The 23742-nt window shown below is 39.2% G+C and overlaps 1 protein-coding gene across 2 annotated transcripts; it reads right to left on the minus strand.

Moving 5' to 3' along the window:
- Positions 1-13513: 13513 nt before the first annotated feature.
- On the minus strand, positions 13514-22828 carry ndc80 (NDC80 kinetochore complex component). 2 transcript variants are annotated; one of them, XM_085294582.1, is made up of 17 exons: positions 22363-22403; positions 22113-22211; positions 21675-21758; positions 21211-21337; positions 20845-21017; positions 20579-20681; positions 20344-20430; positions 20048-20141; positions 19455-19555; positions 19214-19358; positions 18741-18946; positions 18336-18485; positions 18092-18181; positions 17885-17977; positions 17499-17629; positions 15785-15887; positions 13514-14448 (listed from the first exon to the last, which is right to left on the minus strand). In XM_085294582.1, the coding sequence occupies exons 1-17, from the start codon at positions 22386-22388 to the stop codon at positions 14320-14322; spliced, it is 1941 nt and encodes a 646-aa protein (XP_085150708.1). In that variant the 5' UTR covers positions 22389-22403; the 3' UTR covers positions 13514-14319. The 2 variants fall into 2 exon arrangements, with proteins under 2 accessions (XP_085150708.1, XP_085150709.1); XM_085294583.1 differs by lacking the exon at positions 22363-22403 and adding an exon at positions 22672-22828 and having other exon boundaries at positions 13515-14448.
- Positions 22829-23742: the final 914 nt, after the last annotated feature.

Consider the following 23742-nt stretch of genomic DNA (forward strand, 5'->3'; position numbering starts at 1 on the left):
ACCAGTCAGGGTGGGTCACTTAAAGATTAGCTTATAGGAAGAGTGTCAAACCCTGTACCAGCATTATATCATTTTATACCTAATGAAATGACCAGTGAATATATTAAAACACTGTGATACACAATGGTGGATGTAAAATAGAGCAGTCAGCAGCAAAATTGGGCCTGGGTCATTGTTTCCTCTTCCAACAAGACGCTGGTGAAGAATTACCTTCAGAAGACCAGAGTGAACGTTACTGATTGGCCTGCACAAAGCCTTGAATTAACTCCCACTGAAAATCTGTTGGATGAACTAAAGACAAAGGTCCGTGTCAGAAGACCATTACATCTGGAGGAGAATAGAAGAATGGCCTGGGATTATTCAGGAGATGTGTGTGAGACTCGTTGAAACCATAGCAAACAACTGCAGGCTGTTATCCAGTAAAAAGGGTATGCAACAGACTATTAGCATCAGGTGGGCTAACAATTTTCACCCTGGTAGTTTTTGATTTTTTTGAAATTGCTTTTTTCTGTAAATAAACCAAAAAACATCTTGCATCTCAGCCTCAAACCTTCCAATTTCCTTAAAGATTTACTTTATAAGAAATTGGAAGCACATATTCCCTCCTCATCTTGTTTATTGTTGTTTACAAGAGGAAGCAATTGTGGGCAGAGTCTTGTTAGTCAGTATTGGGCTAGCTGGCATGAGAAAAGATACAGATGATAACCTGAATGTAATCATGGTTCGATGAAGCATGTCTGGGGTCTTCATGAGAAATCTGTCAAACTAAAAGAAGCTCTTTGTGCCACCGCTCTGGAATCTGTCAGAATGACTCAGGCTACGTGACAAGACAATTGCAAAGACAACCACAGAAAGAGAAAGGCGAGTCATCATAGATGAAAATAATACAGCTACCAATTCAGGATGTATTATGACAACACAATACTGATGCTGTCTCACCCTGTTGTTTTAGATCAAAAGAAGCTCCAAGATTTCTTTTTTTTTACTCGCCACTGAAGACTCATGAAAGTAGCTTTCATGAGTCTTTTAATGAGAAGTTCTTGCTTCACAAGTGAAAACACAAAGGGAGGAAGAGAGGGCTGGAGTTTTGGTGCCAAAGTTCTGCTATATCAAAATAGACAGTACAAAGTATATCAAAAAACTAAATCACTCGTATTTTTTTCTGATACAAGAAACAGGCCTGCCACCCTGTCAGTGCTGTTTAAACACTGCTGTGCATCACTGGATTGGCTGAAACACAAAGCAGAGGCGCAGGGAATTAACTTGGAGCTGTAACCGGACTGCACCGATCATCAGTTGGCTTATCATCAAACCTACAGTCTGGACCACCAACCACAGACTCCCCACTCATCACTGTTACCACACACACTGAGACACGTGTTATCAGTCATCACTGCAGTGAACTGCAGATGGAACATGCACTGTTTCAGCCAATTGCCAACAAGAGGGAGACAGCACCAGCTTCTAACTCTGTAACGTCAGTGGCACAATGCATTAAAAAAACAGATATTAATTTCATTTAATAGTCTTTATACGTCTGAATCATTTGATCTTAAGCAAATATTATAGCTTTAAACATGACTTGATGCCCTGCAATATGAAGTGATGAGAGGTGTGAATGCAACACTATCACCTGCGTGTTGCTGTGTGAGAATGTGTTAGTTCAGATAGTTAAATATTCAGGTGTAACCAGAGAATGTCCTTTACACCTGCTCTGTGTGTGCATGCATCTATGCCTCAAAGTGCATGTGTCTACATCTCTGGCATATTAGTTAAATAATTTTGCTCTCTTTTTTTTTTTAAGTACCATTTGTAATATTTTAAAGGGAAAATTGGATCATTAAACAGGAAAACATGCTCTCCTTAGGTTTTTCATGCATCATATTTTATTGAGCAATTCATATTTGGTCAGTTAGGCGCTACTGATGGGGTGATGGCATTTACACATACTTATCTGTGGACTATACGAGGAAACCACAAAAATAAAGAAAGAAATCAATTACATTTGTGATCAAAGACCATAAATCATTAAGCCCTCTGAGCTATTGTGTTCTCCAGCTTAACAGTCTTTTTCTAAAGACATTTCAGCAAATCCTTTACAACATTTTACCTTCTCCGTTTTGCTTTCACTGAAGTGCTTTCGGGATCTCATGTGCGCAAACCCTTTTCTGAATGAACGCTGTCACCTCGAGAAGGCACAGCTGAAGATTTGTAGACAGGCTGTTTAATGACGTGATTCTCTTGTCGGCCTCTGTATTTGTTAGAGTGTAAGGGTAAGAAACAGCTCACAGGCAGAGCAAACAGTAGCCCTGCTGGAGTGGAAACTGTCTGCTCCGATGTGACACACTACATCCAGCAAAGAGGCAGCTGCTGAGCTGATGTGACAGACAGACCACTGCCAAAGATACACACCAGCAAAGATGTTACATTAGATTTTTTTTTTTTTGACCAGCTCGAAATTACTTACAGTGAAATGTGTATTCTTAATCAGGAGTGGGAAATTAATTTTCCCAAGGGGTCACATGAGTAACTGGGACTGTTGTGGAGGGCCGCACTAATAAGCTGAAATCTATTCTGGTCAGTATTAATTTAATTTCTTTATAAAATGCTATAAACTCCTCAAAAGATTAGATGTAACACAATTAATTAATCACCGACCCCTGTTCTAAAACTGGAATTTTTTGGGAAGACAACACAGAGACAGACATGTCCATTTTTCAGCAAGAAGGTAGAGCTCGGATCTACATTCATTTTAGCTTGCCTGGGTTAACAAAGTGTAGCAATAATTTAGCACTGTACCAAATCAGTAGAAGCTAGTGGAAAACCACGTGGTCAGGTCCCGAGCACCATCTAAATGAGTGAGTTGTGTATCTAAAATCACAAAGCTATTAAGACCAAAACCAATTATTTCACCAGGCAAAAAACATGTTTACAGCTGCCGTTAAGTTGGGCGTTTTAACATCGGGGCCTTTTGAATCTCTGCTTTACTGTTCCACGATGAATACATGACAATTAAAGAAATTAGTTTCAGCAATATAGAAGGACAAGTTTCTATTTTTAACATTTTGACGACATGCTTAAAGAAACCATTAGAAGTTGACCCCAAAGACTGTAAATAAAAGACGGAGGTGGACTTAAGCCATGCTTTAAGTGCCTCACACGTGTAGTTTTTAAATGGTCACCAGGTTTCTGTACCTGTTAGTGCAAAAATATTTTAGGTCTTATAGAAGTCTATGAGACGACGGTTCTCTGGCTTAGACTCTAAAAACACATTCCTACAGCAATTTTTGGCTCCGCCCCTAATTTCCGGTCATACTGAATAAAATGTTACATCTATTTTTTAAATTGGTCATACTATGTTTTAGAAAGGATCATTATCTGGGTTATAATGACTTAGCAGTCACAAGTTAATGAGCATGCGATTTCAAGGTCAGACTTCATGAAGTTGGCGCTGATAAGGCTCTTCTTGAGACTTCAAAAACCAACGGTATCTACATCCGTCTTTTCAGCTGTCTGTGCTTCTGCATCTGAAAAGTGGCACTCATTTGAAAGTACCTTAAAACCTCCATTCTTTTTAATGGGCAGAAGGGGGCACTGCAAAAAGACTTCCAGTTATATCGAAGTTCATGGGAAAACAGTGCTCAGCTCTAGTTCTCTGTGACCTCAATAAACACTTTCATGATGACCCCATGGGCTCAGTTGCTAGTAGGAAGTCACGCTGAATGCAAGATGAAGTTTATTTTGCAAGTTTTGGTCATTATTAGGGTCAGATAGGGCATGCCCATTGGCTAGTGACCTGTCAATCATAAGTCATTAGCCAATGCAGATGGAGCGCTTCTTAGTTTCATAGACAGATCCAATCTTGACCATCATGTCTGGTTGCAAAACTGCAGAAAATTTTGTAAATAGTAGTAAGTAAAATTTATTTATATAGCACTTTTTAAAACAGGAAGTTATTTCAAAGTGCTTCACATGGGAATAAAAGCATATCAACCACAGACTCCCCACACTGTCACGAAATGTTCAGCGTGCCTTCAAATGGGGCGGGTGCTTGATGTCACAATAGCTATTTCCCTCTTTGATATACAGTCTACAGTTCAGTCTTAACCCTTGACCTTGACTGTGTTCAGTATATTAAACATATATTTTCAAGTACATCTGTTTCTTTCATTAGAAAGTTTTGATTCTTCAGAAGATCACATGATATTATATAAAAAAGTCAACTGCTGTTTCTAAGGTTCAGAAAGTGAACTCCTTCCCAACTTATACAGTGTTTTTAGATTTGGATTTATTGTTCAAGATTGACAAATAACACATTCATAACTTCTTTATCTGATTTTGCGGTTGGCTCAAAACCGTTTAAATCTGTAAAGATGAGAATCACGGAAAAACAACATCAAACGCTAACTTTAAACAACCATGATATACATGTGTATATTTTTTACAAAATAATTAAATTTGCAGGCCTTTAATGTTGTTTCCTCCATCCACAAGGCGCCCTGTGTCACATAAAATAAAACATGAACTTAGACGTCACATGACAACATGCTACAGCTGTTCCCTTCAGGGTCATAAAGGTTATGAATGTTACAAAATGTCCATAACACACAATGTCAATACATCAGTGGTGCATTCCTCTCATCGTTTACACATGTGGCCCTGGAGCACCTAAGCTACACTGAGGTACAGAGTGGAACCGTTATACTCTCCTTTGTAAACACACTAGTGTGTGTGTGTGTGTGTGTGTGTGTGTGTGTGTGTGTGTGTGTGTGTGTGTGTGTGTCTAAAAACCCAGGAGGCAAACCAGACCCCCAACTTACCATTCATCCTCCCTCATGAGGAAGCAGCAGACCTCCCTTTATCCCTTCCCCACTTCTCACTATCCCTCCATCCTTCCATCCTTCACGACCTCCCACATCTCTGCTTACCCTCCCAGTTCTTCTCTCTGTTCCTCTGTTTTCTGGTACTTTTTATTGCCCTGAGAATAGATGCAAAACCTGGCCTGGTGTCTTCGCTGCCTCCTGTGTATGTGAGTGTAAATCCACATTACACTTCTCTCCGTGTCTGTATATCCCTGATGTTAAAGGGAGGAACCTCTCGTTTCCTCCATAAACACCTCAGTGGTATGCAAAAGATCTGCAGTGAGGATGTATGATTTTTTCAGCCTTTGTAACTCAGGTATAATTTCTAAATAAGAATAATAAGTTGTTGCAATTTGTTAAATGGGCATTAAGGAAAAATTATTTAATTTTTTGTTCAGCTTAAAAAGAAAGAACTAGAGATTAATCCATTTAGCCACTGAAGTCAGTCTATTTGTGTCTGTAATGGGTGATGGATTGTTCATTTCATTAATCTTGGATTAACCTTTATGAAAGCAATCCACTCTACTTCAGTAAAATAATGTAATACACTAACACAGAATAAGAACTGCTAAATATTTTTGTCAAAGCATCATACTTAATAGGAAACTGATTTGACACAATTAATGAGTGTTAAAACAAATCTAACAATCTAAGTTACTGTGTTTTCTTTCTGGATATTTCTTGAACTATTTTAATTTTTTCTAGGTTAGCCTTTTATTGTAGTTTGTACAGCATCTGGACACAAGATCAAGCACTGCTTGTGACTACTATCAGCGAATTCTGTTACACAATGCTGCATGACAAATTGCTGATCTGCTGAATCTCAGCTTACCGCTGGGACCAGGCTTTGAGTCCTCAGTGAGCAACCAAGCTGAAGCATCGCAACAGGACAATGCTGGGATGAAACAAACTCCAGCTCGCGGATTTTCTTGTTAACCATGTTTCTTTTTTAAAACTTCAGTTTTTAGTCAGTGACCTCCTGTCTTTGAGTGAAGTTTGAATCATGGTAGAAAAATTTGCTCTGGACAGCTACACTTCTTCCGACAATAATGGCTTTAAGTCACATCTTCAGGTAACCTAAACTGGTACACGTGGACCCTAAATGGCTAATGTGTCAAATTCAGTAGAGATTTACCAAACATAAAAATGCATTGGTGTCTTTGATGATTTGTTAAAAATGATTGTAATATTTTAAACTAAAAATCTTACAAACGCCTTTAATTGTTAACCAAATCATTGTCCAAACCACAACCCTAACCCTAACCCCAGGAGACTCAGACAATAATACACTCAAGACAAGGAGCGGAAGGGAAACAGGTGAGAAGACAGCAGAAGACAATTAACCTAATAAATCGACTGCTTTCAAAATAAAACAGGAAACAACTAAACAAGGAATCACAAAGAGACATATAGACTTAACATGACACAGGTGGATACAAAGATGGTTAAATTAATTAACAGATCCAGATAAAAACTATACTAACATTAACGGAAACCAGAAAACAAAAGCAGAAAGAACTAAAGATGAAACACGCTGTCAATACCATAACAAGGAGCTCCAAAAAATACAAAACCTTGGGTATAAAGCCCAGAGCTAACATAAATATATTGCATGTAAATAACAAGAAAAGTTGATTATTTCAAAAAATTTGCAAATTTGCATCAGTCACATTGAAAAGTCCCCAGCTTGCTCAAAGTTATTGGAAACATGTAAAGGAAAATTACAAAATGCAACGGTAGGAAGGGGAAGTTTCCTTCTAAATCAATGCAACATGTGTTTGATTGCTTTGTAGAGACATTGTCATATTAAACAGGTTGCATTTAATATTTAACAGAAAGATTTATACATACATACACTTGTAAATACACATTTTTGTTGCTATAATTGGGAAGAAATTAATTGGTCTAATGCATTCCTTTTCCCCTTATGTCAGCCTTAGACTGGCCTAGACATAACCTTAACCCTAAAACCAAGTCAGGGCTGAAACAGCACTCTTATTAGGTGCAGAAATGTCCTCCCACTGATCTTCTTAAACTGCTCATCACTAAGATAATGGATGGCTAACATACTAATACAGACATGTATGAGCTGTACTCTTGTCTTCTAACAAAAGCCACAACCACACTCTAAGCTTGAAGCACATGGAAAAAACAACAGCAGAGCATGCCAAAAGTTGACATACAGTACCACTGGACCATATGTGCCTACATAAATCTACTGCTCATCACGAGGCTAAAACAATATGTGCTTCCCAACCAAGCAAGCATTCTTCCGCCATTGCACAAGTGTGTCCTCATTTTGTCCTTTATCAGGGAAAGAGAAAACGATATGGACTGCATTTGCATTCATTTTTAAATGAAATTTAAAATGAAGTACATATTACATATATATTCATATATATTTGACCTAATGGTCACCCTTTTATGACAATGTTAACCTCTACTAAACTGACTAGTAGCAGAAAGTTTGCAGACAAGGATAGTTTCAAATATCTTCACAATATTATGATCACATGTTCACATCACCCTATTTGCACATTTGAATGCTGTGCATACATTTCATGTTAAACACAAGTGCTTGTGCAGAGCACAAACTGCACTTTAGCACGTGAATGGAGAGTAGACTTTTTTTTAAAATACCAAAAATACTACTGTTAATAACAGAACTTGTGATCAAATCCAAACCAAACATTAGTGTGTGAGATCCCAAAAATACCTACACAAGTATTTATAAGCCTCTGATCCCCTAACAGACATCTGTTTCCCCCCTGAGGTGAGCGGACCCTGAAATGTATCCCACTAAGCCAGAAAATGACTCACAGAGAGCCAGCAGTTCAAACCTCTGACTCACAGCCCCTTTACAACCTTTCATAGCCTCAAATGACCTTCTTGTGACCCCTCACAATGCCTTAATAACCCCCATTCAGGCCTGAGTGAGTCAGACAAAACTGATGGAAATTTGATCTGTCATGCCCCCCTCGCTCTGTAATTCACTCACACTGTCAACTTCTGACATGAAAATCTACATGCAAGCGCTCAGACATTCATCATGGGCACGCGCACAAACGGAGACACACGCTGACTGATGACTAACTGTCTGTATGAGCGATACATTTCTCTATATGAATATAACAGATGACATGATTATTCATGCTTTGATTTGCTTTGGTTGCATGATACAGTAATGGCAATGGTAAAATGGCTTTATTTTGAGAATGCCAATTCAACAACAACTTCCTAAATCCTTACAAATCCTTCCTTACAATTTGTTGTACTTGGTTGTATAATCCCAGTAACACACCAAGAGATATATTTACAGATATATATACATATACACACACATAGTGTGTAAATAGTGGATGAAAAGATGCAGTAAAAGCCCTTTTTTATCCCTGTACCTTGAAGTAAAGTGGTTTACGTCACTACGACGCAGGCAAATATTCAGATGATAGTACAAGAAGAGAAAACAAAACATTGATTCTGGCATACAGAACAGCAGCGAGGGTCTAAAAAACAACTCCATCACACACTGACAGGAAAAAACCACTGGCTTCTTCAAGTAAAGCCAAAAAATAATTTTAATTCCTGTTTTTTACCGTAGTTGAGAAGAGACTGTCCAAATTCTGATTTTATGGAAGGCTTTTTTGAGTTTTTGCATTCATGCTTCTGAGCGAGAGGTATTCACTTTGTTGAAAATGACCAATATCACATAACCAACTAGTTATTCCTGTTGTAGTTTTCTATAAAAATGCAAATTAAGAAGGATATAGCCTCACTTAAGATGACATTTGTGTCACTCAGACCTAAGCAGACCCAGTAGACCCACAGAAATCACAGAATATAATTGACCACCAGAGTCAGAATATCTAAGTGTCACCTGCTCTTCTTTGATTTTTTTTGTTTAATCTCTAGAAGCTTTATGTATGCCTTATGCTTTGACTAAAAACATCCAGACCTACAGTCAGAAAAAGTTGAAAACACACACATGATGTTGTATCCTATCATGTTTAGTACACGACCTAACATCCTGATACGCAGAACAGCACTTGGTGTGAAGTTCACGAAGGTTTGCAGCTGTTCTTCTCTTTCCTCTGCATGACTCTGGCATCACTGTGGGAAACATTTTCTGCCTTATTTTTGTAGATAAATCTGCGGTGGAGCTTCCATACTGTGGACACTGTAGATAAATGGCTGTGACACGAAAGGAAAACATTTGAGGACCGGCTACGTCGAATAATGAGCGAGCTTAAATGGAAAAACCTGCTGCGTCTAAGCTGGTCACTCACTGAATCTATTATACAACGAAAGATATCCTGATTGTAGCACTTCACACTGAGGCTGAACACACGGGGATCTGTCGTCACACAGTCAAGTCACACAGGAAGCTGCCGTATTGTCGCCACGCTGTCGTCAAGAGAACCGTAACAAGAAGGAAGCGCCCTCACACGTGCACATGGAGCCGTCTCCTCCTATCATGACAGGCTGAGTGAAGCCCTGCTGCTCTACACAGCTCTCTCACCACCCACCATTCACCCAACTATAAAAGACTTCGTCACTGTTGAAGAGCAAGCTTAGTTAAAGGTTTTGTTAATCAGGTACAGCAGCAAGATTGCGTCGCATTTCCATAAATGTAGTTGAATCACAAAACTGTTTTAATCCATACAATGACTCATCCTACAAAAACACTGGATCTACGGTTCCCATCATCTTTTTAATAGATCCACCCTGACTGGTAAATTCCCACATCTTCCAAACTCAACGCTTTACTGTGTAATACATGATATCACCAGGGTAATTTTCTCTGACTTGCCAAAGTCCTCCAGCACAACAGCAGAGAGCAATTATGTAACAGTTTTCACTGTTTGAGAAGCAGAGCTAAACTCAACAAGTATGAAACATTCCTCAGAGATATTAATATGATGGCATCACGCATCACACATCCGTGATGTTAATCTCCCACTCCACCGCATCCCAAAATGAATCTTTTGGACTGATATGATGGATCCTATTGCCATTCTCTCACTGTCATGCTCAAGATTTGAGGTTTGTGATGTGTTTAACTGGTACACTATCCCAGAAAGGGCGTAGGAAAAGTTGTACGCACATTTTCTAGAGCCGTCCACTGGACCAGATTGGAGTGTTTGTTGGGCCAATTCTGGCCCCTGGACCTTCTGTTTGACATCCCTGCTTTAGACTATTCTGGTCGATACTTTGTATACTTGCGATACCCTTATGGGGACAAAATGCCTGCCGCCACGAGTTTGAAAACATTTTTGAGACTCAAAATGTGGTTTTAGTGTCAGGGTTACAATTAGGTTATGGTTAGGTTTAGACTAAGGGTCGGGGTTAGGCATTCATTTTTGATTTTTAGGGTTAGGGTAAGCAGATAGGGAAAGCATTACGTCAATTAGACAATTACATGTCCCCACTAAGATATGAAAACATGACAGCGCGTGTATGTGTGCGTGTGTGTGTCTGTGCTTTGATGGAAATAATTTTCATCCCTGTGATTACTTGCAATAAGGATACAAGTCAATAGAAACTACAATATGAAAAAAATCTTGTTAAAAACCACAGACAAATTAGGAGCAGCACAGTGAAATACTTCAAATAAAAATTGGCCAGAAGTTTTCCAGAGTTGGAAAACTACACTCCAGATGAAAATGCAGCACCTGTCCGCCCAAAAACATTTTGTACGCAAAGCAGCATAATCTACATTACTTCTGTGTCTGCCAGTAAGTTCCCATCTATAATTAATTTCAAATTCACGTAGACAAGACATTAATCATTCTCCAGGATGCTAAGAATAAACTAACCTTAACCACGGCCCTCCTGCTTTATATCTTTCAGCATTTCAAGCACATTACAAAACTGCTCAAAGAAGCAGTTTGTAAAAGGAAAATATCTCACGCACTACACTTCACACCAACAAAAGCTCATGTAATTATTTCTGAAACTGGTTGTGTTATTGTTATTAGAAACTGAAGATAGAAGGTAAAGTTTGTCTTCCCCCTCTGCATCACTACTGCATGCGTCTGCCACACATATATAGCAGAAGTTGATTTGTCTACTAAATCTGGAGACAATTAGCCGCTGGAACAGAAATCAAAATGCCAGAGCTAGTCATAATATAGGTCTAAGGAAGACAGATTTCAGCTACAACAATGGTGTTTTGACAGGGAGCAGGGAGAAAGAAAAGAAGGGCGAGCTTGCCTGCGTTTTAAGGCAGAGCATGCTTCTTTCTTTCTTTTCCCCTTTTCTCAGCACCCATTTCCCCACATCTGTAGAACAGATCATACTAGTGGCGGATGGATGAGAGTAACCCCTAATAACACTCCACATTAACACCTCAGTGCTCTGCTCCATCTCCAAGTCTCTGGTATGATGAATTACCTGCTGGAAGTCTTGTACGACTTGCGAAGTAACAACACACACCTTCTATAGGAAACACCAGGATAACCTTTGTATTTCCACACCATCGTATGCAATCCTTCTAACATGTCTCCCAAAATCACAGGCCCTGTGAGCTAGACACAAACACACTCTCACTGAGACAGACAATGTTGAGCTTTAGCACTCAACCCAGGTTACATTGACTTCCCCTGTGTGAGAGCCAGGGCATACAGTGTATTAAGAATTCATGGGGGATTTGCATCTTTGACTGCAACAATCCACGATAGAAAATAGGTCGACACAGGTTGAGAGCCACAGCCAGTAAAGGAGTAAACATGGATGCACACGCATACTCACGAAAGCGCCACACAACGCATAAAGAAGCATGAAAACAAACACAGAGCACAGGTTTTTGCAGAGAGAGAAGCACGCAAATTCCCACGCGCCGAGTCATACGCACACACATTTGGGCCACCGCGTACATCCCTCCAGGGGAAGAAAGATACACAAGTCATGACATTCATTCTCTCACACATGCTAAGACGAGTCCTGTAAAATGCCTTTTATGGATGCCACCTGTCCGTATGGGATCAGATAAACACACCGAGGCCTTTCATGTTTAGTTGAATTAAGCCTCTGTGACTTTCTCTCCGCTACCTCGCCCCACCCAACACACACACACACACACACACACACGCTCAGTTTGGGATTGTTTCTGCAAGCAGTGGAAGTTATCCATCACATTTTTCATTCCCTCTCTCCATGGAGCCCCTCACAATCACCTCATCTCTTCTTATCACATCTGCCAAAACATTTCTCTCACGCTTGCTGTGCTGAAGGTTTTCAAACGTTCCCTTCTACAAAAACCCCACCTCTGACTTTACTGTATTGACACGATGTGGAGTTTCAGGGTTCGGCGTCACCCCAAATTCCGTGGATGATACTTCAGACATCTGTGCTGTTAAAGGGTGGCGAATTTTTGGGCGATTGCAACAAACCATTGTTTTAATTTGTGATTTTTTTTTTAATGAACTAGCCATCACTCAGAATTAGAGCAACAAGTCCAAAAGTAACACACACAGATGCCACCTCCTTTTTTCAGCAGCTACAGAACCATTAAAGTTTTTCACTAAAACACCCACAAACCAGGAACAACACATGCAGCTTCGGTTTCACAACAACATGAGAACTGGAAAAAGATGTGCGTGTGTGAAATCATAAATCAACACCAACATGTGCAGCAAGGGAGAGTGAATCAGAAAAACAGACATCTTTATTTTAGAAGGATCCTCTGAGTCTGTAAACGCTAAAGCTTTGAGACAGTTTGACAAATCCTGGATCGCGAGCGATATTACACCATAGAAAAAGATTTTAAGCTCCTCAGAATGTGTTTTCAAAACCTAAAGTAAACCAGAATTGCAGTTTGAAGTATGCAGATTGCCACAGGGTATCTGGATTTAATATCTGGACTAAGTATCGATGCAAAAAAAATAAAAGTAATATTTGGATGCCAAGTATGTAGTTAATTGGAAACAGGTACATTAAGCTATGCTGACCATTTCTGGAGAAAGCAGTGAAGAGAGATATGTACCACTTCCTGTTTGTGTCCTCACTGCCAACTTTGCTTCAGCATTTGCAATAAATGCTTCTGCCAGAAGAGCAGAAAATGTTCACTTCAATAACAAACGTTTCATTAACTAATGATTCAGTCAGTTTTGGCTTTGGCTGATAATGTGGAACCTAAATACATTAATGTGCTCGGTAAAAAATAGAATAAATGAGTCTGACACAAATGGAAACTATTCCTGATGTTTGTCCATTAACTAATTATTTCCTGATCCGATATCTGACTGGAAATTCACCGCTTTAAAAGGTTTGTAAAATAGAAATGTATCCAAATAAACAGAGTACGCATGCTCATCTCCTTATCTTATCCATATTAACCAAAAAAATCGATAAAGACTTAACATTACTTAGATTTGTATTGAAGAAATTGCCTTTACACAGTGTCAGTGTTTCTGAAGCGCACTAGAATATGGAGGTAAGAAATTCAGTTTTTCCACCATTATATAAAACCATCATTGTTTTAGTGATCTCCTTTTTCAGTCAGGCGAGAAGCAACTTGAAACATTTGAGCAGCTGGTGTGTGCTGCCATCTAGTGGCTTCAATACAACATAAGTTCTGAGGTACATGATCGCAATGAGGACTAAATTCTACATGTCGATTACAGATTCAGCACAGGACAAGCGCTACATTTCTTTTCAATTTTCATCTTTTATTATATCAAATATAACTTAAGAGCTAAAAGTTTATTTGCAGTATCGCAAATCTATGTAACCCCCCGCCCGATCCCAACTATTTAAAAATGTCAATTGTTATTTTAGCTGCTGCTCTGTAGTTTCAGCAGGGATGCATTCACAAATCATCACATCTCTTGAGCTACAACTTTGTTGTGGGACTCAAGCAGGTTGTCTTTGATAAATTATAGCCAATCATAACACAGGACATTATCTCAATGTGCGAGACCGGAAACAACGCGATGCAGTCACACATGAAGCGAGACAACTGATCAGTCTGGAATGCTGATCAGGCTGTGTTACAAGTGAGATGGAAGACATTTTTCTCCTTTTGGTAGGTTCTACGATAATTATCTAAAAATAGTCAATTACTGTTTAAAAAAAAACAAACAAACAAAAAAAAACCCTCAACAAACAAACTACAATAATAAAAAAAAGTTAGAGGTTTCAATTAAGCTTGACTGTGTACATAACATTTATATAGAAAGACAGAACACGCAAACATATGGTAATACACAAACATGGATAACTACTGAGAGAAAAAAAAAAAAAAAAGAAAAAAAAAAACACAATAACTTGGAATCTTTTTTAATCATTCAGATTTGTAAAAATGTGTTAACCCATTTTATATTCTTTGTCAAGTTCGTCAAGTCCAAATGAATAACTCCATTTCTCTGTTGTCCTAAGATCTGAACACTCTGAAAATACAAATAACAGGAAATCCAAACACTTATAATCATCTCTGCTTGCCATCTTCATGCCACCTTTATACATTTTTTGCCTTGGACATGAAGTCCTTAAGAGTTTCCTGGAGCTTCTGAATGGCAGCCTCGTCTTCTTCAACAGCCTTTGAGCAGATCCGCTGCACTCTGCTGTGCAGATCCTCCAGGCATTTCTGTTGTAGAGGAAGCACAGGAGACAGCGTTGAGGGTACAAAGTAATATGTAGCATAAATATTGCTGCATTTTTTTTTTTTACAGATTCACATTAAGGCCTCAGCCATACAGGCCTAGAAACTGGTCGGCAACCCTGGCAACCCCCCCGTTGCCATAGAAAAATGTGTTTTCGACGATGCCTGCAAGTGGCCATTTCCAGAAATCTGTTGCAAAGAAGGTGCTGCACTACAAACCTGCTTTTTTCCCCCCAGTGGATTGCTGTGACTGCCTGTAGTTTGCATGGAAGATGCCAATTTATACACAAAAACTTGTTATTTACGCTCCAAGCTGTAATAAAACCTAAAAAAAAAAAAAAAAAAAAAAAGTGATGCAAACTGAAAAATGAAGAATTTAATCTTCAAAGCAAAAGCTGTGCATTACAGCTGAAAGCAACACATTTCTCGATGTGCAGCTTCTTCTACATTCACCATTGCCAGTTTGCACTTTTCAGTTTCATTACAATTTGGCAAATAATGTAAGTGTTTCCACACAAGTCAGCATTTTTTGCTGGGTACCAGGGGGTCACTGATCACACAGATCTCTAGGCTTGTGTGACTGGGACTTGGGACAGCCATTAAACTCCAGCAATCACTGGCAACCTGCTATGGAACACACATTTTCCCTTTCTAGCCATATGTTGCCAGATGTTCACTGACTGGTCTCTCTAGAATTGTGTGATTGGGGTCTACAGCTTTAGACTTCTGCCAGAAATGCACATCCTAACTTGCGTGGTAACCGGAAACTTATATACCCACACCTAAACCTTCCACACCATTGCAGTGGTTGAGGTATGCGTTGACCCAACATGTAGTTGCATTTTTCAGGAGGTGCACATCAGGTTATGTAGCAGGACTAAAATGGGGTTCCGGTTATGCCGAGAGTTATGATGTAGATCTGATGCAGAAGTATAATTCACGTGTAAGATATAAAAGTATTACAAAAATACAAATTCAGAAACACAGATTTAGATAGTTCAGTTATTCTATACAGATTCTTTGTAGTTGTACATTTTTTTGTTATGCATTTAGTACAAATCAAATTGAAGTTCAGTATTAGTATTATCCATTGTTATAAATTTAAGGCACAAACACTTCAAGTATAATCTAATCTGTCCTATAGCTGTGATGTTTCTGGGGAAGAACGGCAGGGAAACCTAAAATCAGAGTGCTTTTGCCTTTTACTTTGATGTAAAATGAATGTTTTGTACTGTCAGAAACTCACAGCTTTGTGTAAATTTAAGCTCATGTCCTGAGACACTCTCTTGTGGAGAACAAGAGAGAGCTGTAGGAACGTTACCTCTGTAATTGACAAGTGGTTGGCAGCTGTGGTAAAAACAGACGCCAGGTTGTTAGCGACTGTTCGCCTCTCTTCATTGGTCTCCTGCAGCACGAGGTGGTACCTTGTGACAGAAACAAGTCTTAAATCTCATCAACTGGAATAAACAGACACATCATTCACAATAAAGTTCACCTTTGTTTCATTAAATGATGAATCTGTATTTTCAGGACTACTTGTGATGATTTTGAATATATAGAGATATAAAATGTGACGTCATTCAGGGGTAAAGCGGCAAAGGATTCTGGGAGCGAGTGGCAAGCGGTACTAGCGCACGCAGGCTTTCACATGAAAACAGTCACACAGCCATAAAAAGAAATACCCAAAAAAAAAAAAAAAAAAAGGCAAGAAGCTGTTGTATTATTAACTACAATAGCCGGTCGCATGACAGCCACAGGAAGCCGACGGATAAAGAGATCGGTTGTTATCGGATTACATCGTGGAAGAGAAATTGTTTAAGCCACGTTTCCGAAGTAACAAAGAGCCGACGGATGGCCTGGATTGCAGCCATTCAAAGACCAAATATAACGTCCCAGAACACTCCAGCTCACATGTTAGTCTGCTCCAAGCATGTTTTGTAGTAGTTATTACACAATTTATCATAACATAATTGTCGATGTAGGTTACAAATAAGTCTTATATTGATTTGAATTGAATTTGTTGTGCTATGCTGCTTTGTTTACTGTGGCTTTGTGATCCAGAGTGGGCCCCCTCTATCAACCTGGGTCAGACGGAGTGTAAAGCTGCTACCACAGTGAGATTTGATCGGAGGGGGGGGGGGGGAGGAGAGAGAGAGAGAGAGAGAGAGAGAGAGAGAGAAAGCCCCACATATATGTGCCCAAGTGTTGTATTGAAGCAATCAAGTGATGAATAACTGTTTTCCAGTATGTTGTTTTGCATTGTTTGTTGTTGTTTGTTGTTTTTTTGCATTGTTGATTAGTTTTTTTACCGAAGCAGCTAATAAAGCACAATGGAATACAATGCCTCTTTCTTGTAAGATTCTATAATAGAATGAAACAATAATGCCAGTTATAAATAAAGACAATAAATTGAATGAATTACAAAACACTCATTTTATTTCTATTAGATCTGAAAATGTTGTGTAATACTACAACCTGAAAAGACAAATAGATTGCATTTGCCTGGACAGGAGATAAAGGGAAAAAAATTAACAACAGCTGTGAAATGGAATAGTCCAAATCACCTTGCAACCTGCTTGTTGCAGGGGTCTGAAGTTACTAAACATTTTGTGAGTGTATGCACTAAAACTTAGGACCATATAATAATAAATATGTGTGTGATGAAAGTTGGGCAGCACGCTAACATCCTTACTCCACTCTGTATGCTCGTATGGGTCTGACCCTTTCACTCCTTTGATTTTTTTCCTCATACTTTTTTTTTGCCTTTTCGTCAAGTCTGTCTTTGTACGGACCTGCCGTGTTCTCTGTCATTTTGTAGATAACTGTTTTGGGGCCAAATAAAATGCAAGTAGGGATTAAAACCGCAGAATTAATGATTACCGGTGCTGGAAATACTAGCGCTTGATGCAGTGTTTTGATTTTGTTGCCACGGGTACCCACAAAGCAATGCGCGAAAGTCACGTGGTCTGTCAATCTCTATAGCAAGAAGAATCTTGAAGAAATAGAAATATGGTACATATATTGTTGTTGCTTACTGTTGCTGTGCTGCTTTCAGCTGCTGCACAGACTCGTCATAACCATAATTAACTTTCTTCTCGAGAAGTTTACGGTGGTTTTCCACAGACTCCATCTCTGCCGCCCATTCCTGTTCTTCTCGGGCCAGCTCCTATACAAACATACAACACGGCAACATGTTTATGAAAAACTACTGTGCATTTTCTTCTTAGGTTGTTGCCCAGGAGAAGAAAAAAATATTTCCTCCCTCTCCTAGGAGAAAGTGTCTTTTTTCCACTATGAATGGGTTTATTAGTTTGAAGCGTTGATAGCTCTTTGGGAGTTACAAAGCTATATTTTATTAACGTGGGTATAATTTTGTTCAGTGGAAACTTTCACTGTCGTGTTGCAGAATACGGGACAATACCTGCTTTTCTCCCTCCAATCGTTCGTCTAGCTTGCGGATCTGCTCTCTCAGCTGCTTCAGATCATTGGTCTTATCCGTGATGATAGAATTTACCTAACAGACAAAAATAACACAAATTATAAGTGCTGCCGTGCAAACAGGTTAATATGTGACTACTTCACAAATACCAGAAACAGATATGATACAGCACTATCAAATTTTTGTTACCTGTTCACAAGACTCCTCCAAACTGAGTTTCATGTTGGTTAATCGACTGTTCTCCTCCTCAACATCTCCAACCAACTTTCTTAGTTGCATCTGATCAGAACAATTACACAGAAACACCATCATGTAAAGCTACAACCTGAATATGGAAGTATATTTAATTAGAGGGAAGTAAGTTGTGTCTGGTGAATTTCTTAAGATTTGCTCTTGTAAAAAGCTGCGTAAACAGAATTTTAACTGGAGTCACCTGTATCTGTGTTTTACACTGAACCATGCTGCCGGCTCCGCATTCAAAAGGCCGGATCTCGAAATCGTGACCACAGGCATTCTCTGCAGAAATCGGTATCAGCTTCAGTTTACGTGCCAGCTTGTGGTACTCTGCCAGCTTCAACTCTGCCTGGAACACAGACGATTGGTGTTGATGGAAAAGAAAAGGAAGAGAAAAAATAAAAATAAAAAAACACAGATACTGTTTTTAAAATGATGATGAATGTTTGATGTCAACAGTCTACCCAGACTATAAAATGGGTAGAACACTGACACAGATGCACTAAATAATATTTTCCTAAAATGTAAACATTTACTCAAAACCAGCTAACCAAACAGGACTACAGCTGCCCCTCTTTGCACATATACAAGATGTAAATAGTACCTTCTCTTTCACTTTGGCCAGTGCAATCTCTTCATTCCACTTATGCTGCTCAGCGTTCTCCAGAGACTTGGTGAGACTGGAGATGGTCTGCTGAAGTTCCCTCTTCTCTCTGTTGATCCTCTCAACATCAGCTGGAGTAAACTTCTGATTTTGCAGGAGGTGCTGCAGTTCATTCCTCTCATGTTTCAGAGTTTCCAGGTGGCTGACTAAAAACAATACCCAAAAAATGTTCACTATATGTTTAATATTCAGGAGTCAGTAACTCCCACTGACCACACCACTCTTATCTTACCTTCAATAACCATCTACCACTTTGAACCTGAATACTGTGCAGTCTTTGCTTAATTTAAGTAACTCTAAAGACAAACATTGTTAAGTTGACTAATCCAGATATAATCGCATAATCACAGAATCCAGTGCTTTTTGCCAAAGACGTGGCTTGCTAACATGGTTAGATCAAATGTGTTATTTACTAGAAATCTCCAGCTCAGCATTCAGTTCTGAGTCTTTTTTCTCCAGGTTGTCTTTAAAAGAATCCAAGCTGGCACGATAGCTCTGGAGTTTCTTGAGATCTGCCTGCAGCTTCATCTTTTCCATCCTCTTCGTCATAAGACGGTCCTGCTCAGGAGGACACAGAACACGTCAACACAACTGGGTACACAATTCATTCCAGCCTAAAGACAAAATACTGGGAAAAAAAGGAAAAATTATTACAGTCTGACTCTCCTTCTCCAGTTTTTCAACCTCATCAGTAAGGATTCTGTGTTTCTCCTCCATCGTGACCAGCAGGGCCTCGTCAACGTTGTAAAGCTTCTCTGTGAACACAAGCAAACACTATCCTCGTTAAAAGCCTTTCAGACAGCACTTGGTGCAGTGCATTAAAGGGGATAACAGGCAAATTAAATCAGACACAGTTTTTGCCTTTTTGTAGGTGCAGTCTAGACAAATGTCACTGAATTAAGAATACCACCTGGGTTAACAGGAAAATCAAGGCCAAATGCTTAGCTAACCTGAGTACTCATGTCCCCCAAGGCCAAGTATACTGTTGTGAAGTTTAAAGAAGATCCATAAAGAGTGGTTAATATAACATTTTTACCAATTTTCACATCATTTAGTGTGACCTTTATCCAATTTTCACTCAAATAAAAGAGCTCAAGCTATTATTGGTATCTACAAAATCTAAAAATAATATCTTGACGACTGTGGACACCAGACTGCTAAAAAACAGACAGAAAAACAACCACAGACAATTACATATTCCCTCCTTTTGTATGGAGAATAATTTTACACAGAGATGTTGTTCTTACTCAGTTTAACGAGGAATGCTTCATCTTCTTCCTCAAATGTGTCATCACCTTGCATGAACTTGGAATATGTCTCAGCTGTGTAGTCCAGGAAGAGCTACATATGAAGAAAGAACATTAAGACAAACTTACAATATAATAATCACACTAGCTTTGCTGAACAACACAGACACGACACATGATTGGCTACAAAATGTACAGTGCCAGTAACTATATAAAGTGGGCTTACACCACTTTCTTAACCTGTCAGTATACATTATTTTATTTTTCATAGTTTTCACACTGTAAAGTTCCTGTACCTTGTTAAACTCAGAACCTTCTTCAATATTTTCGCCTTCATTGAAGTCACTGAACAGCAGCTCCTGTTTGCTCAAACTCCAGTTGATCTGATGCAGAAACACATTAAAAATAAAGAAAACATGCTGACCTTTAGCTTCCACATTTTCTTGTGGGGCATTTGATATTTAGTGCATGTGAACTTTGTTTTAAACGATAACGATCCAATGTACTTGGAGATTTAATGTCATTTCTCACCTTGACATTATCAATAAGCCACATGAGAGCCCCCAGAGCCTGAGGCCAGGTATGGGGAGCTCCAACAGAATACATGGAACACTTGGAGAGAACGAATGGGTACCTTAAACAAGATGCCAAAACAGAGCAAGTCAGGAAAGTTTCTTAAACTACAGAAAATGAGACAAGATATTTCATAATATATCCTTTAACTTTTTCTTTTAAGTGTGGGGAGGGGGTTTAACAACAACAACAACAACAACAGCTGTTAACAGTACACATTTTACCCCAAGGTTTTAAAGAGAGCAGGAACCTCCTCTTCAACTTTTGAGTTTGGCATCTCAAAGGTTGGGTCTAGCTGGCAGTAGATGAATTCAAACATCTTCACAAACTCCTTGGTGGATGGAGACTGGAGGGTCTTGGATGACAAAGTGCCCGGGTAACCCTGCTCTGTCAAGAACTAGATCATATGAAAGAAATACACTGTTAAAATACAAACTAAAATTTATTCTGCAATCATTTAAGACCCCTTGTGTGGTAAAGTTATCCATCAGAGGTGTGGTAAAAATGCTAAGCAGCTAAATGAAATAAGGTGCATGTTGCAGTCCCTTATTTCACAGTCCACTTTACACAGACACAGTTTATGTTTTTACCTCGTGCAGCTGCCTGATGCATTGCTGAACATAAGACTTATCGTGTAGAGGTCGAGCATCTTTTATCTTCTCAGTTCCTCCAAACCCTGACATGGTGCTGTTGCGAGGCATGCCGACTCCACTAGTCCTATTAAAATGTCAAAGAGCAGTTTTATTTTTTAATTTACAAAGGGAGTTACAATATATTCACACTTAAATCAAGGCATTGCAGAGAATTGTTTTTGTTTTTTTAATGAAAAAGCATAAATATATTTTTTAAATTTAAGATACGTCAGTCATTTTACCCTGAGTGGGTTAATTAACTTATTCCACTTTTTACTTGTTTTAGGAACGTTTGTAATCTTCATTTTATTTTCAAATTTCTAATATCTAAGCTAATATCTAAGCCCAATCACCTGAGGATTTTACAAAAGTAGTCATTTTGTAGCAACAGTGTAACCGAGTTTTGGAAAATTCAGATATACCTCGGACCAAAGAAACTGGTCCGTCTTTCAGAGGTCCCAGACTGCGGTTTTGGTATGTTGAGCTTTCCAAATGAAGGCTGTTTACTGAGAAGAAGAAAAAAAAAAACTTGAATAATTAATTTGCTAATACCTAGTGAGCCATCTTTCGTCATGAGTTAATAAATATAACTTCCCCATCCCTGCTTTACCCCATGTATACAATATCACAATATCAATATTATATCATATAACCCAAACCAGTAAGTCCCAGTCTGTCACAACGCATTTCTAAACAGACTGTGTGGTCCAAATTAAGCCATGTTAATTGAATGTTGTGGAGACAACCCCTTATTAAAAGCATTGGGTTACAACAATCAGCTGTTTATCAAATAGATGAGTGAACTAAGTAGTGTAATTGTAGAGCTGAATTTATTACAGGTCAAGTTTCTTTAAACAAACCTCTGAGGCGTCGTATACATCAAGCTCATCCTGTTGCTGTCTTGCACTCGCAGCGACTGCTCCGATGGTCTGCTACCTTTGACTCGACTCAGCCTTACACTGGAGAAAGTATCACAAAATGGGAACATGTTTTATGAAAGACACTCCAGTGATTCACAACTGTTCGCCGAGTACACAACACCGCCCATTAAGGAGAGGATGTTGGCCACATTTGTAAATGAATGACAACTCTCCGTTAAGGTTGACATACACTTCAGGAACGTAATGAAGTAGCATTGTTTGCTAACTAGCGCCGTAACTTCTGTAATATTTCAGATAGTCGAAGTTCACTAGACCTAACCCAATACCACGAATACGTCGTGTTTTACTCGATAAATAGTGTTATAGTTGTGAACATTGTTGAATTAACCGCTGCGACAACGTTTAAACTAACGGTCGCTAACGTCCGCAAACAATGACAGCAAATGAATTTGAACTTCGTTAGCTTAGGTGCCCAGAAACATTATATTTTGTCAGAATGTTGTTTGGCACTTATTTTCTTGGCCAAAGTTTAACTTACCGCTCCATTTTTTGTCACTTGTGTTTACAAAATGAACAGAACTTCCGAGCAGATTTGCTCACCCCGCCAAAAAAACCATATAAATACTGGAGGGTGGTGACATCACAACAGTACGGAGAGCCATTTAGTCCAAGAAAGTTCCGCTCGGATTGATGCCGCGTCTATGGATTCGATCGGATTGGGGAACTCCAGGCCTGTCCTGCAGGTTTTAGATATTTTAGATGTAGACACGCTCAAGGTGACATACTATAGTTGAAAGTAAGCATCAGAATGGGAAAGAAAGGTGCTTTAAGTGACTCCGAACGGCATGATTGATAGTGCCAGAAACGGTGCTCCGTGTTTCAGAAACAGCTGATCTGCTGGGATTTTCCCGCAAAACCATCTGTAGGGTTTACAGAGAATGATCCAAAAAAGAGAAAATATCCAGTGAGCAGCAGAGAAAATGCCTAGTTCATTTCAGGTCAAAGAATGGTCAGACTGCTTTGGCAACAGTAACTCTTGAAGGCAACAGTAACTCAAATAATGCCTTGTTACAAGAAATGTATGCAGAAGAGCAACTTTACCAAGAAGCCACACAAAAACCGGAATTGTTGTGGATCGCGGCAAACGGAACTCAGTTCAACTCAATATTATTTTTTTCTATTTACAAGCTTGTTGGTATAGACAGTCTATACAGCATAGGTTACACACTACAGCAGAAGACAACACCAGGTACCACTGCTATCAGTTAAGAACAGGATACTAAGGGGGTTACAGTTCCCAAGGGCACAAAATTGGACAACAAAAGATTGGAAAGGGCCTAGGCTTCCCCTGATGCATCGAGTGTTTCTTCTTTACTCGCTGCATTTCACTTTCTGCGTTTATTTAAAAAACGTAGTTATTATAGATTACAACACGACTTGACTCTCTTCCATAGCGTGCCGTTTCTCGTGTCCCCTCCACTCATCCCCAAGTGGTCTGGCAGACAGCTGCACCTCCTTGAGCCTGGTTCTGCCAAAGGTTTCTTCCCATTAAAAGGTAGTTTTTCCTTCCCACCATTGCCAAGTGCTTGCTCATAGGTGGGGTCATCTG

Source organism: Mchenga conophoros, linkage group LG12 (assembly GCF_057382185.1).
Source record: "Mchenga conophoros isolate Kocher_MC1m ecotype Shallow Benthic linkage group LG12, M_conophoros_male_GT1.1, whole genome shotgun sequence".
NCBI lineage: Eukaryota > Metazoa > Chordata > Actinopteri > Cichliformes > Cichlidae > Mchenga > Mchenga conophoros.